The sequence below is a fragment of the Melanostigma gelatinosum genome, assembly GCF_949748355.1.
Source record: "Melanostigma gelatinosum genome assembly, chromosome: 1".
Classification (NCBI taxonomy): domain Eukaryota; kingdom Metazoa; phylum Chordata; class Actinopteri; order Perciformes; family Zoarcidae; genus Melanostigma; species Melanostigma gelatinosum.
In genome coordinates, this window is record NC_136634.1 from 3,586,792 (window position 1) to 3,605,352 (window position 18,561).

The 18,561-nt window shown below is 42.8% G+C and overlaps 1 protein-coding gene across 1 annotated transcript in view; it reads left to right on the top strand.

The window, feature by feature from the left end:
- mgat4c (mgat4 family member C) overlaps nt 1-14,878 on the top strand; it is a gene marked incomplete at its 3' end in the record, with an annotated part of 95,820 nt that extends 80,942 nt beyond the window's left edge. The window contains exons 3-5 of the mRNA XM_079271674.1: nt 11,427-11,578; nt 12,197-12,344; nt 13,722-14,878. Coding sequence (XP_079127800.1) covers nt 11,427-11,578; nt 12,197-12,344; nt 13,722-14,878 — 1,457 coding nt within the window. The remainder of the gene's footprint in view (nt 1-11,426; nt 11,579-12,196; nt 12,345-13,721) is intronic.
- Between the last annotated feature and the right edge of the window lie 3,683 nt (nt 14,879-18,561).

The following is an 18,561-nucleotide window of genomic DNA, read 5'->3' on the forward strand; positions in this document are numbered from 1 at the left end:
ATTTTGAATCCTCGTGCATTCCCAGCATGTAGCCGAGCTAATATTCCAAACATACATCACAGCGGTATCAATGTTCCTGTGAAAGGGCCTTTTCATCCATGAAATGTTTGTTTTTGATGACCAAAGGAGAAGCTCAGCGAGAGCTGCCCAGTCAGGGGTATTGGAGATAAACGTCTTTTAGTGATTGGCCGTCCCACACATATCTCATCAAATATTCATGCTGGGGACTTGGGAGACTTCCGAGGATGCAGGGATATAAGATATTCTCCCATCAGTTTAGCGCTGGGAAAGGTAGTCAATGTCTCAGCAAAGAGCCATAATCCAGTGTCAATGGAAGAAGAACTCCGCTGTTCAAGGCTGGTGAGGCCGGCAGGGAACACGGGCTTGTCCTCTGAGGTATCATGCTCTACATCTCATTTTCTGCTTGTTGATCGTTCTCCTGCGTTCGGGAGGAAAGAACGTGTGATCTCTGGGATTGTGAAGGTTGCTTTTGAAGTATAAAACTTTAAAGAGTACGGATTTCTTGATTTAAATTGTAAACGGTACTATGATTCCAATGTAAGGTTCAAACTCCGTAATGCAGCTTGGTGGAAGTTTTTTTTTCCCGTTTTAAATAGAATTTCAGAAGATCACAGAGGGTTGCTTTTTTATCATCATGATTTTAAATCTAATAATTGCACTCTCTGTTCTCACGACTTTTTGTTCCGAGCTGAATTGGGAAAGAAAGCTGTGATCGTAAACTTCAAACCACAGTGACCCTGAACGAGTTTAAAACTATGGTGAAATCCATTGAGTCCAGCTGAAACCAGCTAACAGACAAGCTGCACCGGCTAACATGGTAGCAGCTTACACATTTAGCCGACACAAGCTGACATTACCATCCCATAAGTTAGGGTTCTAGTCAATGTGCACTCTCCTTTTACCTTGGTTTTGGGCACCACCACCTCCGAAGAAAACTAACTTTCCTTGTCAGTTGTGTTGCTAGCTTCAGTGTTTGCATCCTTTATTATATGCCCAGCAGAATCATTTTGAAGTACATAACACTAAGACACTAAGTGCAAGGCTGCCAACGTTCACACATTGAACGTGAGACTCGTGCACCTTTTATAGGGTCTCACGCCCCAAGCCAAATTCATTCATGCAAAGAAAAAACATTTATAACGTATTCAACCTGCAAAAAGCTCACAAATTGTCAAATAGAAATGATGGAAAGGCATCATAAACCTGAGGTAGCAGACAGAAAAAGAAAGATTTAGATTATTTCATCGTCAAAAGCTTTAAAATTGTGAATTTGTCAGCTGCACAAAATTCCTGGCTGTTGAGTGAACGGCCCCGACACCAGCATATGAGTCACAGCTGCAAGCCTATTATTTGAATAGAGGTAGTGAGGGTGGTGTATATCACATACAAATTATGAGATAATCCAGTGTCAATGGACCGCGTTGAAAAACTGCCACCATATGACATAAATTTACATTTGACTCTGATTTTCACCTAAAGGAGATAGATGTTTATTTAATGACATATTACTCAAATAATTGGTGATGCACTTTTACTTAAATGGGGGCTGCAGCTTTACATTCACCTGAGTACTTTCAGCCGCTGTGATTTAATGCAAAACCCAGTTGGGTGAGCTCACGTTCAGCTCTTTGGCTGACCACCCATCTCATTCCCTAAGAGCCCTTGAATGTATGCGCTGTCATACTGGGTGAAACTGGGCCATCTCATTGTGTCTCCAGTCCTCATTTCAACACGGAGCCTTTTTGAAAGGCCTGCCAGTGCCCCGTCCTCCCCTGCACTAAATGTGTAGGGACGAGATAGTGCATTCTCATGTTATCTGCCACCGGCCTCTTGCCCCTTCAGCCATTTTCTCATTTCACAGATTTGACCAGGAGGTGACCTTGGCTTTTTAAGTGCTTTTAAGGCAGAGCCAAGTCTCCTCTTCCTTTTTCCTGTCTCACAAATGGAGACACAGAGAGAGAGAGGACAGGGGATTTCTTTCTAACCTGTTCTTCAATGGCCTTTTCCCCCCTTTTTTCATCCTCTCTCACGCCCGTAGCCACTGTCCATTTTAGTTTTTTTTAATGGAGAAGACATGACAGGCTGTTGTCTGCTAATTGTAAGTGGGTCTGTGCTTTTAATGTAGAAAATGGCCCCAGGAGAGCAGCAGCATATGTTTATGACACATGACGTCAGGCGCAGAGGACGGTCAGGGAGTTTGAAGTCGGGGAGACACACTATTAGCCGAATGTGATGCAACAAAGAACTAATTGAACATCTTTGCCCCAGAGAGTACAACACAATATTCAAACACTCAGCATCTTGTGTCTCAGATGGAAGTAATTATTTATAGCACCGGCTGCATCTTCACAGCCTCCCATAAGGGCTGAGGATAAGGTGAAGACCACATGCTTGTGTCTGCTAGGATGCGAACTGATACGAATGTATCGATACCAAACCCATTAGCGATTCTTCTTTCATCAAAACTACCGTAATGCCATTATTGATTGGTCTTCCCAATCCAATTCTTTATCGATGCATGATACATTGTTGGACGGCAAAAGAGTACATACAGGGTGACGAACGTATACTCACTAACTATACCGAGAAATGATTTCAACCATCCTGAAGTCAGTGGGGAAAAAACGTGAGTGTTTGAAATGTTATCCTTTTACTTTATTATTACAGTGGTTATTTGCATAAAAGCATAACTTGTCAGAGTAGTTTTAATGAAGCATGGTTTTTAGATCAGTCTTTTCTCTGTTTCACATGGATACATTCAACTTGCTTTCTGTCTTCATTTATGATTGAATGCATACATGATCCATGAAGAGGCAGGTGGTCAGCTGCTCCCCTCCGCGCTGTGGAGGTCCTGCCACGTGAGACTAGCTGGTTCTTCTGCCGCAGCCTCGTGTCCACATGACTCTCTGCTCAAAGCAGCGTGACTGAAGCTCCAGCAGGAGAGGATGAAAGCAGGATGGCCGTCCTTTTCAGCGTGTTCTTAAATGTGTAGCCTACGGCCCCCGAAGTTACAAGTAGCTGCTAATATTTAGAGAAACATTAACAGTGTGCAGTGCAGCATGCTCCGGTCGTGAACGCTGGTCTGAAGTCGGTGACATCACATCAGAGAACCATGCAGACAGCAAGTGTGTCTGTTGGGTAAACGCGTAAAAGTTTGATAAAATATACACATAGTATATATCATGTTTCAAAACTACGACTCCTGCTTTCTGTCATAACGTAAATATTCAAACACGTGTACGTGCAATTAACGAGTCATGCTCTATCGGTGTATCCTGATCAATAGAGACAGAAAAGACCAAATTATGCACATGGAAAAAAAGAAACTCTTATTTGATGTGGACTTCACTGATATGATGATCAGCCACAGATGGTCTTCCTCAGGTCAAAGGCGTGAACGCATCTGTATTTAATAGAATTTAACAATGAAACGTCACAGCATTTCCTCCTAATCAGCCTGAATGAGTCGTCTGGTGGAGACGTGTTCAGGATGATTTGTCCGCTTCTCGAATCTTATTGTCCTCATGTGAGAGACCTGGATTAGTATTGTTATATTTATTGATCTGTCTGGTGTATATGTGACACATTGTCAAATACATACGTGTGTACGTTCACTTGTATAACTGAAATAATTCCAGTCGTATCCACATCAGATTAAATACTTTTTTTTTACGTTACGCATAATCTTTTTACTAAAAACTTCTCGCTCTTACTCAAGTAGTTATTTTGATGATTTTTTACCTCTTTTTTTGACTAAATAACTGCTTTTACTTTTGTCTACCCACCACTGCTCCATATCGGCACGGAACGCCATGGAATCGGAAACTAGGAACCGATTCCGTGCAATCCTTTCTGTCTCCATGTGCACTGCTCACGTGTCAAGTGTGTTTTCTAGTGGAAATAAGCCGGCAGCATTGCAGTCCTCCATCGCCATCCCTCCCAAGTGCACCACTGGCAGAGCGCTAATCTGGGTCAAAGTGCTAACTGCTGAGAGGGGCCGCGGAGAGGCTCGGCCACATGTGAATCGTTTCTCACGCCTCCCGTCCTCATGCTCACCGCGGCGGGAGCGGCGAAAAGCGTTCGCATTTCCCTCTGACTTTAACACGTAAACATCAAGGCGTCACTCTGAAAGCTTTGGTCGTGACCACATCCTCGGAGCCTTTTATCAGCAGTTCTCCGTGATGAAGCAAGTGCCGTGTATGTTGACATTCACTTCTTCCATGCACTCCATTTGTGTATCATGATAAATGCAACCCCTCTTTTTCATGTCCCGGACAGCGTTAAGGACACAGAGCTATAAATGATACTAGAGCTTTTCCTCTCCAGCCAAGAAAGTAGAAATCAAATGTTTGGACCAATCCTCTTAACAATCACATTTCAATTACGAAAACAGACTGGATGATCTGGGCGTGCGTGCTGCGGTAGTGAAAGGGTCCGCAGCCTTTTGTTCCAAGTGTTTTGATGCTTGATTGCTCTGAAGGTAGCATCAATGGGATTGGCACACGCTCGGCGTTTCATGAGAACCTACTCCAGTTTCCACCACCTGTGCCGCTCCTGCTCTAGGAAAGGAGGGGGGGGGAGCTTAGAGCTGATGAATTGGAAGAGCTTTGTTGACGTCTCCAACACATCCTGGAACGAGAACAAGGTGCTGTGTCAGCTTTAAAAAAAAAAAAAGGCAAGCACACATAATCGAGAAAAGGCTGTTTGCCGGTGCTTCGAAATATTCTTGTATCAGAGACCATGTGGGTGTTTTTTTCTTTGCGCTCCAAGGCTTGTCTTGCACACGGGTACCTTATGGGAGAGCAGCTGGAAGTGCCGCTGTCACTGGACTGCTTGTTTCCTCCCTCGAGGGCCACGGTGGTGACGGTGGCGGTTGGTGGTGGTGGGAGGGGGAAGACAGCATGTCCGTGGGGAAGGCATGGAGAGGGTGACGCTGCTGTCGTACATCTGTTTTGGGTCCTTGGCGAAACCGTCTAAAGATGTAGTAATTGGTAAACTGTTTGACCAATTTGAATTATTAACAAAACAGCCATTTCATGATAAAACAGCCATTTCATTATTCCACCCTGCGCCACAATTTTGTTGTCAACAAAAGCCTTTGTTACCCTCGGCTTTTTATGGAGAAAGAAAATCCATTGAAAGTGGCTAAAGGCCTGACACAAAGCAACTGCTGAATCCCCGCAAATCTGCAGGCTTAATTGATTATTTGTGCAGAGCTGTATATCTGCAAGGTGCAGGATAGCCGGGGGAAGTAATGTAAAACAGATAAGATGAAATGAGGTGGACTTGCTTTCTGCTTCCCATTTTATGAATCTTTTCCCATTTTCTTATTCACAATGAGTTTCCCATCTAGGTTCTTTTTCCCATTACAGGAACGCAGCTTCACATTTTAGAGGGGGCGTGGCCTAAATGGAGAGTTGAGAGTTTATTGAAGTAGGCAAGAAAAGTGTTTGTTGAGGTTATTTTGATTTCCGAATAACACATAGAAGAACTCAATGTTGTGTGTACTCCCACACGAGAACATTTTATTTTCAAATGTTATCTTCATTGTTCTCCCTCTCAGTTCCCAGCCGGCATTCAAAGGAATTAATTCATTATGCTGATATTCTACACATTTTCTTTTTTTGTAAAAAGCAATCTATTCAGGTTTGCAGGTGTTACTCCTGAGCTGAGCCACGTGTTCTCCGAGGCATCCTCACATTGTGGTTTCACTTTTGTGGAAATATCTCTTAAAAGGGACAAGCTTAGGAAGGTGGGATGTGAAATTACTGTGCAACTTGGCTCATGTTTGTGGCATGTTAGTGCCGCTCTGCTCAGTCCTTACCTTTTTTTTTTTGCCCCCATTCACTCTTGCTCTTCGCTCCCCTTTCACAGCACTCGAAAAAAAAAAATAGTATCGTTGGCATGCAGGAGGATGGCTTCCACTCAGCAGCAATCAAGCCATTACGAATGGCGAGGGAATGGTCGGCCTTTTGTTTTGTATTGCTTTGCTTTTTCCTTTTGGTGTGATATAGAATTCATGGCATTTGGTTGCATATCAGGCCAGACCACAATTGCCTTCTCCTCATTGGGGAGCTCCTTGTTTTCCATTTGAAGTCTGCCTCTGTCAGATTTCACCATTAGAGGGGGGGGGGGGGGGGTGCAGCAGGGGGAAAGAAGACAATTCCTGGATCAGTCACGTCATACGGGCTGCCAGAGAAGCATGGAAGACATTGAGGATGAATCCAGGGATAGCTTGCCAAGGTACGTTTTGCCTGGAACCTGGAAAAAATGGAATATTGCTAGGAAAAGGTATACCACCTAGGTCCTACCTTATAAGATATCCTGTACTCTGTCTAGTATTGAAACGTTTGCATGATTCATTTGTTATTTATTATCAAATGTGGAATTTTGCCACCCACTTTGATTGTTATCAACCGATTGAATGGGCGATATCAGCCTATATTGACCTCATAGATACGGGTTGAAATGGGGCTATGTCTACTTGTTGGTTCAGAAGGCTTTTTCATCCATCCACATGGTTGATCACTGACAAAAGAACAAGCCGAAGATGTAAGGCGTCGACCTCTAGTGGCCAGAGTAATTGACGGGAGCAAAGGAGGAAGTCAGGAAGAGTGACGTGTCCACGTAGGGAGGAAGTTGGGTTGGATGGGTCAAACAAACACAGAACCCTCACCCAGGTAACCACTTTCCGTGTCTTGTGTGAAATCAAAAATCAACGTTGACTTATTTTACCATATTTCTGTTACTTTCAGCCCAAACCATCTTTTCTTGAACCCTGACCAAGAACTTTTGTTGTTATGCTTCACTTTCACAATGTGGTAGGTTTCATATTGGCCCGACTGCAGCATTAGAACGGTAGTGATGCTAACCACTGATAATGCCCATTCAATTGGCTTATAACATTTTCAAAATGGGGTGCAGTTCAGTTATTTTTCATAATGTTAAATCAAATATATCAGGCAAAACAAGCAGTTTGAAGACGCTTACTTGGGGCTCTGGGATCTTGGAATGATTTGACAAAAAAAATCTATAATTTGTAGATTGATGATAATAATCATTAGTTGTAAATATGCCCCTGAATTTTATGCAGCTAATTGTCTTTTACATGTTGTGAAAAACATTAAGAAATTCATTTCTCATTGTCTTTGTGCTACTAGTCTATACAGAGATCTTCACGTCATCTTCCTCTTCCCTTGTTTCTCCTTTTCAGTCCCTTGTGCACTCATCCTTTTGCACAGCAACATAATAACCCTCAGCTTGCTGTGACATCAAGGATTGGTGGGCAGAAGATTTCCAGCTGAGAGCCATTTCCAAACCCCAAGGCACTCTTCATGGTGTGATATAACAGTCGATAGTTGCCTTCGAGGGTTTTTTTTACTCTTTCTGGGCGTACTTTCCATCTCATCTCTTCAAAGAGCAACCGTAGTAATAATCAGAAGGAATTCTGGCTGCTAGCGTCTGTTGTTACATAAAAAATGACAACAAAAAGCAGAGAATACTGAATTTACAAAATGCAAGGTTTGAGGAATCTTGATCGAATTGAACATTTAGAGACGAGAATGAAGTGCAATTACTTTTTAAGGCCCTTGCGGCTAGAGCACACTGCTTTTGTCACAGCGTTGTTGCCCTTTATGTCAATCTAACGCGATTTAACCTTCTCACCGAGAACACGGTATCAAGAGGAGTTCGGGACAGACAGCTGATACGAGTTAAGTGCACGGCGCGCTGCTGGGTACGAGCGAGAGAGGAGAGGCAGTGTTGTGGTTTATTTGGTCCAGTTCACACACACAGTGTATAATGGATATTTAACAGCCCCGGCCTGCTGGAAGTGTGCCGTGTACTGAAATGGTGCTGGGGACAACTGAGGGAGTGTGTGACTGCCAGGATGACACACCCATTAAAACACACTTAGTCCATTTCACTGCTGCAGCTCCGCTCTGCATTCATGCCACAAGACTGAACACAACACATGCGTGCCTCTGTCTTATTAATGGATGCTCTCAGCTCTCAGTGAATCCATACCATCATCCATATGTCTATATATACCTAAGAGTATACAGTAGACTGGAGATAGGGATGATGATGTTTTTAGTTTTTCTTAAGTCTGGGGTAGGTAGAAGCGAGCATGCTTCCCTGCTTCCTTTGGCAGGATGAGCATCTCATCCACTTCCTGCTCTGAGCACCTCCTGAATTATTGAAATAAGAAAGGCGCCGATGCTTTGTCTTGTATCATCAGGATAGACGCCAAAACTCCAATCTGAGCGATCAACTCCCGTCTAACTCGTTGCAGATAAGCTGTTCAATTGAAGCTCTCCCACTGGATCTTGCGACAGAACAGCATTTAGTTTTTTGTAGGTCAGGCGTCTCAACATGGCTTGTGTTTGTTCAAAAGGAAAGAGCTGCTGCTGAGTTCGCACCAAAGGTAATGAGGCAGGCACCGGGAGGCAAGAGTTACCTGAGCCGACGTGTCAGGAGGACTCTTGTACTTGTAGCCATCAGCTGAGGTTCCTCCAAAGTGGCTCGAATGATGCCTCTCATCATCATGCTGCACTCAGCTTTCTCCAGCAGAACTCTGCAATTTACTGGAGACTGGCTCTGCTAACTACCGTTACTCATGACGTCTACCCTGCTTCCTCCGGTAAATGCGCACTCGGCCGAGGGGCCACCCTGGCCCCGGGCGCTCCTACCTGTCGCGTCAGTTGTGGCAGCTTCCTCTTTTGGATCCGTGCTCTTGGTAAATTGCCAGGTTTGGTTTTAACGGCTAGGATTACATCTAAAACCGTAAGGGATTGTTAAGTGGACAGGTCACTAGGATAACCATTCAGAACTCAGTTGTTAGACATACAATAGATTTAACTTTTTACTATCACGAGGAACATTTACTACTTAAGCAAAATGAATGCACTTGAGAAATTTACTTGAGCAGAGACGAAGTCCACCGATGCGTCTGTCGAGCGAAGTCCAGGGTCTTCTCAGGTGGAGCACTAGAATGGCTCTTACGACGTTATCCCCCTGGCTGTTAGCGGGTCACTTCTTTCATAATGCCTTTGGGTTATCTTGACCCCCCCCCCCCCCCCCTTTCTCACTCAGCACCTGATCCATTCTTCATCATTATGTGTGTGCTTATGCTGTGGATGTGTGGAAATCACCTTGCCTCCCGTAGGCCTGATTTTGCAATCCTAACGTCTCTGCTTCTTCACTTCCCCTTTTCTCACACACACACATTTCTAACTCAGATTGGTTATCATAATCACAGTTACAGTTATAATCACAGTTACAGTTGTCAATCGCTTTATTTCGCACACGCTTGCTTATAAAATAATTATTGATCTCATCCTTCCTCATTATTATGCTTTGTGCCTTCTCCTCTCAACGGCCGTTATTTCCCCATCCCTTGAAGCCAACACCCTGCTTACGTCCTCTTTCTCCGTACTTTCGACACACACACAGACAGCACTCTTCTCAGTTACACTAATTATTTTTCTCATCAGGTTGATTTGTTAAAATCACTTTACATTAGTTATGTAATACATGCTTGCTTTAAAATGATTATTAGATTTCATCTTTTAACTCTTAATTTTACGCTTTGTGTCCCTTTAACCTAATTTACAGGCCTACCATATATTCCTCACTTAAGGCTGCTCTCCTGGGATCTCAACTCTTTTTGACACAACTCATCAAATACCGACGTTCAGTCAGTGGCCCTGTGCTTCAAACTGTGACGCTCTAGGACTCAGGGATTGTGGATTTCCGCTGATTACATGCATAACCTCTTTTCAAAATACACCAGCAAAGTAGGGTTACTTAGTTTTTAAGTTTACTTACGCTACAAAGCTACTTGGTTGGGCTCGGGAGAAGATTGTGGTTTGAATTAAAATAAGTCCTTTTGTTGTGTAAATTAATGATGCTTTTTTTTTGCTGGAATTGGTAAAGTCACGTAACCAAACAATGTTAAAAGAAGTCATTGTTTGTTGGGTTTCATAGGACATGAACAGCGGCCTTCTGGGTGGAAGTCAGACTGTGTATTATAAGTGGATGTAGATATCACCCATTGGTTTGTGGATTGCCGTTTTGAAGCCTCAAGTTCGGCGATTTGGCCATTGCCAATTTGGATTATGGCTGTCGCCATTTTCTTTTGTTTATTTTTGCAACAAATGAATGGAAGTTACCATATTTGGAATGCGGAGGAGTGACGTAGAGACGCCGTATATGGTTCTGGTAACCTGTCAATCACATTGCTAACTCAGTAGATCACAAAGACAGAGATTATTGTTACAGATATCATTGAATATTGTGGGCGAAACGCTTGAATAGACAAATGTTGCCTCTCGCTGGTAGCATTGTATCAGGTTCTCATGTTTGATGTGGAGAATATCCGCTTCATATGTGCTCCATATAGAGCTGGACGAATTAATAAAATGTTATTTTCCAGAGATAAACAAGGTGTTTATGATTAAATTGTTTAGAGCACAACATTCTTCATTAATCGAGCCTCTTAAAAGTGCACCAGATTGATGCATTTTACTTTATTCACCGAAATTTCCTTCATAAATGCATGTTTTCAACCAAATCAATGAATAATCGTGATCTTGATATGAACTAAAACATGTTATAACTACATCTGATTTTATATGAATTGAAAATATTTCAACACATTTTTTATTTGTTTTCACATGTAAAATGTAAAAATGTATTTCACATACAGACACAAAGCTTAAATACTTCCTTTAAATGTATATTTACTGCCTATATGAAATTGCAGCCATCGACCAGTTCACAACGAAAGTACTTTGTGATGCGTTTACTATGTAAGCAGGACAAAGACTGCTAAACGTAATAATACTGATGATTAAATCACACTGGGTAGAAACCTGCACAGAAAAGGCCGCAGTGGATGGATATGTTAAATTTAGTTTTCAAGAATGCACAAAGAGCTATTGACTGGCCGACTCCCGGTGCGGCTGATCGATGTGTGTGTGGTCATTGAACTGAGCTTAGAGGTAGTTTGTATTCTATTACGTCTTTTTTGGATATTATATTAACATGCTCTGAGTGTTGCTTAGTCTTATGGATGCATTGAATGTGTGTGTCCGTATTTGAATGAGGCTCCTAATTAACTTTCCATTGGCATTATTTTCGTCCTGAGGGACAAGAAAGTGTCCCTACGAACCAATAGATTGCATTTGGTGACTATTTCACAAACTGCCCTGATACTGGGCTGCATATCAACTCCATCACACATAATTAGAAGTCTGTTGATAAATAATGATGATGCTAGTGGAAGATAATCGCGTCATACATGGCCATGTGGCCCTAAAATAAATTCCCTCACAATCTGTTGATACTTTATTTGGCATGCGGCGTCCAACACTCAAACTGTTTCTCGTGTGCTTCTCGTGCAGATCCCAGTGAGAGCCTGTACAGCATGAGGCTGGTGTGGAAATCCCTGGACAAGATGAGGTGTCTGCGGAAACGCTCTACTATTCCCGTCCTCGGCTTCCTCATCACCTTCCTCCTCTTCCTGAACCTCTACATTGAAGATGGCTACGTGCTGGTTAGTACATTTGAGTCGCGCATGTTCTTAGCATTTCCCCAATTAGAATCTCAGCTGAAGTAATCACTTAGTATTTGTATTCCTTCTTAAAGTCTGAACAAACACATTTGACCAAATATGCCTTTGAAACCGGATGTGTTCTTGCACTTGTCCCTTTTATAATTGCTTGTTTTAAAGGAAACATGTTTGAATTTTTTATAACATGGACCCAAGTTGAAATCATCGTTTATTTCTTATTCATGGTGCCATCAAAACTCAGTGATCACAGGACATTATCTGTGTTTGTTATTTCAATTATTAAGAGAACGTTCGCATCTCCGGCTCTCCGGTGCTTTTCTCAGCTCCATTTGCTGGGCGATGCAAACTGCCCGTAGCGGCATTAAGGTTCCCTTTGTCTCTAAGAGTTAAGGGTTAGCTCCGCCACGTCAAAACACATATTGTCTCAAGTTTCTACAGGATGTTCGAGACAAGTTTGAGTTGTTCACTGTAGAAATTGAAATATGCCTGATGGCTTCCCTGTCCCTTCTCTGCAGTAGTTATAACAGCTTGTACATGTTTTGTTTTTTCTCCTTTGTTCATAAGGCAAAGTTATGTTGTGTTTTTCATGTTGTGTTCCAGGAAGGAGATAAAAGGCAGCTCAGGGAAACATCAGTCCACCCTTCGAGCGCAGAGCGATACGTTCACACATTCAGAGACCTGAGTAATTCCTCTGGAACCATTAACGTCACGTATCGTAATCTCGCTGGTACCCCGCTGAACCGCAAGAGTAAGTTTAATGTTTGTTTAAAGATAAATTTACATCCACTGTTTTCATGCGCTTGGGGGAGTTACAGTAAGTCATACAGTGGTTGTGAGCATGAGCTGAGAATAAGAGCTGAAATTTAAAAATCTGCGACGTGGGGATTGAAAGCGCAGCAATAAAATGCAACTGCTCCATTGAGACCTTTTTGCCTCAAAATGAATAAGCACTCCTCTCGAGTACACCTTGGTTTAGTCACCAAACAGGATGTTGTCCTTACAATGAGCAAAAAGCTTTAATTTACGCTCTTATCCGTTAAATGTTTTCCAGGACTATTTACAGAAATGAATCACTGCTTATGAATCTGTGAAGCATTTTGCATTTAATTCCTCATTGGAAAACGTCTTAAAAATACGATACTAGCTTCCTCTCGACGTTACAACTACATCTCACGGTCTGACTCATGAGTGGGTGGGCGTGGCTGGATTGGATTTTGGTTACTTGATAACAGGTGGTCAAGTACGTTGGGGAGATCAGCTGATAAAGACTGTGCAGCCCAGTGGCCGGGGAAAAATGTTGGTATTGTTTGTTTCTGCACGTCAACATTTTTGTAATTGGTCAGATCAAGTGATGGAATACAAAGAGGGATGCGCAGCGCAAGTTATTGAAAGTTACATTTTATAACAACGTTGTTTCTAGATGGTACCCAACAATTAGCAAAACTCTCACAAAATAGTTAAGTTTCGGCATTGACCTTTATTGGTTTATGTTCAATAGGTCTTCAACGAGTTTTTGTAAACACGACAATCTAGACACGACTGTATAATAACCAGTATATCAAGCGAGAAAGTCCACTAAGTATGAATCAATGGGTCAAACAAACTCAGGACATTCACCCAGGACACGCCGCTTGTTAGGTAACGATGACGAGAGTTATGTAAGAGAGTCCACCAAAGGCTGTTGTTATTTCTTTATGCCACCTCAACTGTTATGTTTGTTGAAGACACATTTGAACACAAACCTCAACCAAGCAGCATTGGTGCTAAAACCTAAATGTTTCACACTGACCCCATGTCATTGTGAGTTTGTCATTCACCGTATCCTTTGTTTGCAGAAACATACAATGCCAAATAAATGTTGTGTTTATGTTCAAATTAGGTTGAAAGCAGTGGAAACAGTGACAAAGGGGAACCTGAGTTAAGATTATTCTCTCAAACTACTATTTCCAAAGTCAAGAATTAACATTTTTGCTTAAATTACAGCTAAAGTTTATTTTAGCTGAGTTTCAAATGATTTATCTTCTCCAGAACTACATTGTATGTCCATACGATAAACTTAAAATTGGTCATTTGACAGAATTCGGTTTATATCATGCTTTCATGAAATGCAAATTTTTCTTCACAGAGTATCTCACCATTGGACTGTCGTCAGTCAAAAGAAAAAGAGGGAACTACCTCCTGGAGACGATCAAGTCCATCTTTGATCAGTCCAGTTACGAGGAGCTCAAAGAGATCGTGGTCGTGGTCCACCTGGCAGACTTTGACCTGGCCTGGTGTGAGAACCTGGTGCAGGAAATCACCAGGAAGTTTGCCCACCACATCATAGCCGGACGCCTCCTGGTGATCCAGGCCCCAGAGGAGTACTATCCGTCTCTGGACGGGCTGAAAAGGAACTACAACGACCCGGAGGACCGGGTCCGGTTCCGCTCCAAGCAGAACGTGGACTACGCTTTCCTCCTCAACTTCTGCACGAACCTCTCTCACTTCTACATGATGCTCGAGGACGACGTGCGCTGCTCCAGGAACTTCCTGACGGCGCTGAAGAAGGTGATCACCTCCAGGGAAGGTTCCTACTGGGTGATGCTGGAGTTCTCCAAACTGGGCTACATCGGGAAGCTGTACCACTCCAGGGACCTGCCGCGTCTGGCTCATTTCCTCCTCATGTTCTACCAGGAAATGCCCTGCGACTGGCTCCTCATCCACTTCAGGGGTCTGCTGGCCCAGAAGGACGTGATCCGCTTCAAGCCCTCGCTGTTCCAGCACATGGGCTACTACTCCTCTTACAAAGGAGCCGAGAACAAGCTGAAGGACGACGACTTCGAGGAAGACTCCATCGACATTCCTGACAACCCTCCCGCCAGCATGTACACAAACATCAACGTCTTTGAAAACTACGACGCCACCAAGGCGTACAGCACCGTCGATGAGTATTTCTGGGGGAAGCCTCCTTCAACAGGAGACTTCTTTGTCATAGTATTTAACAAATCTACCAAAATTAGTAAAATTAAGATTGCTACTGGTTCCGACGACCGACAGAATGACATTCTTCACCACGGAGCTCTGGAGGTCGGAGAGAAACTAGTTGGGACTAAAAAAGGGAAACAGTGTTCCTCTTATATCACATTAGGGGAGTTTAAAAATGGCAACATTGAGGTGCAAGATGTAGACCACAAAATTGCCTTTGACATTGAGTGTGTTCGCATTGTGGTAACAGCCAGTCAGAAAGAGTGGCTCATCATTAGAAGTATAAGTTTATGGACTACACAACCCCCCAGCCAATAAGGACTACGCACAAAGACTCTTAGTATGTCTCAGAGGCAAAGGTTTTTATTGTTATTATTTAATAATCTATGTATTTGTCGGTTTATTTATTCATTTTATATGTATTTATTGATGCTCATTTTGATTGCCAAATCAGTCTATAGTTTTTTATACCTGCAAGTTGTAAACTTAGTGGAGCATCTTCACAGTCATCGTTAAGGACTGTTCAGCTGACCTCAAACTATTCATGAAGGTATGTTTTCTTCAATGTTCCTTTATTTATTTCAGATCTTGATAGCTGGGTGATATCGCAGTGTTGTGTTTGACCAACCTTTAGTGATATTGTACAGATGTAATCATGTTATGGTGTTGTTTTACAACATTATCGATGTTCAAATCCTACGAAAAGACCAAAACCAACAATGAATTGATCCCACTTACAAGTATTGTATCCAAAGTCCGATATGTTTTCGTCCTTTTTGCCAGAGACCTCCGTTGTTGTCCAAAAACTGTTGCAGTCAGTGAGCCATTCAAATTCATTGGGTGACATGCTACTTCATTAAATTTACGTTTCAGAAGAAGTGAATGGGCTCGGGGCTGAGATCCACAGACAGGTGAAGTCAAACACTACTCAGAGAGGGAACAACACATTTTAGGGTTTGTGTCTTTTCATGGGATTTGTTGACTTTAACAAACATAGAATCACACCAGCCTTATACTTAAATGGTTCCAAGCTAAATATAATTGAAGTGATGCATTTAGAGAGTTTTGGCCGGTGTAGAGTGTAACCATGAACCACGTTTCATTGCATTAAACCAGCACAGTTGCCAGGAAAAGTATATTGCATGGTGAGTTCCTGCAAACAATGGATGCGTTGAGCGTGGACGTTTTTTTGCATTCAGTCAGAGGAAGTGACGTAACAAATCGAGCCGTTATTGAAAGTTATAACAAGCAACAAAGATAGTTTAAAGAAACACTGGACTTTCACCCAGGACACCGCTGTTCGTGTCTTATGTGAAACCAAAGGTAACCGTTGACTTTACGCTTGTTGTTACGTAAGAATGTCCGCCAAAGATTTATTTATTTATGCCAGTTAAGTTGTAGCAGTTGTTAAGTTATGTTGTTAGGCTATTATTCTGACATATCTTTCGATTCTTAACCAATCGTTTCACAACGTCAACAATGTGTCGTTGTGCGTTTCTGCAGGTGTGTTCGAGGTTGATATGAAACGTATTAATGAAACATATTTTTGGCTCAAAAACTTTGACATTCAACACTTCCCGTGCTTTGCAGAAATGTACAATGGCAACTATTTTTTCTGGCGACTGGGTAGATTGAACATCAGTATCCGCCGTGCAGTACCATTACTGATTTGTTAATTTTATTATAATTGACCACCGTTGCTCCTCTAAATATTATGAACCATTTATAATCGATGAATGTGGGAAAAGGATAGTTATTAAGAGGTGTCGTAAATATTTTTTTAGAAACAGGTTCTCCTTGAAAATACCGTCCATTTAAAGCTATCTAACAAAAGCTTAGCACTGGGATTTCTCTCTTAACTATTTCCCTCATTGAAGACTCAGCAGGAGAGTGTCAGAGGGCATCGTTGCCGTGAATATTCATCGTGTCACTGCTAACTTTTGGCAGTCTCAAATTGTCTTTCCCGATTTAATCATCTCCCCGTTTGAGGCAAGCGTGTGACTGGGCTGAGCTCCTCGACTGCCGCCGTTACAGTATGTTCCGTCAGGAGAACAATGTTTGTTTTCACCCATCTTCTCTAGGAGCTGAGATTAGATTGCACAGTGAAGAATGGGCCAGGTCTGCTCTGAGGTCTCTCTTTCTTTTTTTCCACCACAGCACAATTTTCCCCCCGTAAATTGGTCTGTGTTTGCCTCACGCTCTACACCAGCAAAACAACATCTCCCCTGAAGCTGTAGAATCTCAATTCGCTCTTTCTCCCCCAATATCGCGCTCTCACACAACTCCGATGTTTCTGCTCCTACATGGTTGCCTCCCTGTGATCTTTGCTCTCGCTTCATGCAGTCTGCCGCTGCTTTGGGGAAACTTGCTCGGCTTTTCCTTTGATGTATCCCTTTTCAAATTCCCCACCTTGCCTCGTGTTGTTGAACAGCAAACATTTGCGAGAAATAACACTGCACACATTAACTGATGATCGCCGTGCTGCTCGGAGCAATTCAGAGCCGTGCTTTGAAAACAACCTTGTCACTTTCTATGTTGGTGTAATTCTGACCTGTCGGTGGGCAATGTTCAGTGACCGATTAGTTTCTACATCGAAACGGCGTCAAGGAATCCCTCAACAATGCAATGAAGAGGTAAATGTTTACATAACGCCCACGTTCTTTGGGAACACGAGGTTGAAGCAGATTGTCATGAAGCATGCTGCGACAGTTCCGTAACGCTTTGTTCAGCTGTTGCGATAGCCACCTGTTCCGTGTTTTCCCTCAAGGTCTTGTTCAGTGTCGCAGATCAAGGCCTTTCGCAGATTGGCTTGTACCGGCACCTCGAAATCCTTCCTCAGCAAATCCCCCATGTGCTATCTGAAATGAAATTAGAATGCCCCACCACCACCACAATGTAGCTCATTGTTTTTCCTCAGCATTTCCCTTGGAAAGTCGCTATTCATTTTGGTGAATGATTCCGTGACCTGCATGGATCGGGCGGCGGGGTGGGGCTCTCGTTTGAATGGATGATCCTCGGAAACACAATCTACAATTGTGCCGTGCATCCATTCTTTGAGACGCACGCCGCGGTGCCAATTCAGCCCGGTATTATACCCGCTGATGAGCTACAAACACATGACCGTACAAACACATCACCGCAGGGCAGTTAGCTGTTTTACAAGTGTAATGGACGGCTTTGGTACGCCTCGCGCTCCCAAGTAGACCAATCGTGTTGTGTGGCTGTTATTTCTGGGGGAGAGATTGCTGTCTGATCTATATTTGAAATAAGACGCCGGCCAAAACGAGCTGCTGGCTGCAGATTTATGAACAGATTTACATCTTGGGGATAACAACAAAAGCCGCATAAATTCCTCAACTGGATGTCAGACAAACTACTGAGCACAGCATTCTTTGCTATTGGCAGCCTGTTTGGCAAACCACAATCCATACTGGCGCCTCGAGTGAACAGCGTGCGCAGGATCAGTTACACTGTACATTTCACTGAATACTAAAGGATGGTTTTTGTTCCTCTTGTTTAGTACTTACAGCAAATAAATGGCCATTTTCCATGTCCATTTGTCAAGAATTACAATCTCTGTGATGGAAAAAAGGGGCAGACGTTTGTGAATCACTTGCAGGAAGGTAACTGTCTAAGTTTGTTTCATTATATTGCTTGTGAGGGTCCGATCCCCCAAAGCTCCGAGCAAGTGATGAATGTGAATACGATGTGTGGGTCCTGAGTTATTTCAGATGTGAGCTGTCTTCCAGTGGAGCATGTACAAAGTGCATGAACTAAAGAATTTTTCAGTGGATAAAGAAACTCCTTTTATACGTCGGGATCTATGAATTATTGTTCAGCTTCTGCTAATGAAATTGTCCTGGGTTTGTACGTAGATGCCTCCCGGCACCACCTTACAACAGGTCCGGGGCTCCCATGTGCTGTATATTGTTAAGTGGAGCGAGTGTGTTAAGATGTTGTTTCTGTGTCCGTTTTAACTTTCCATCGTTCTCTAAATGGTA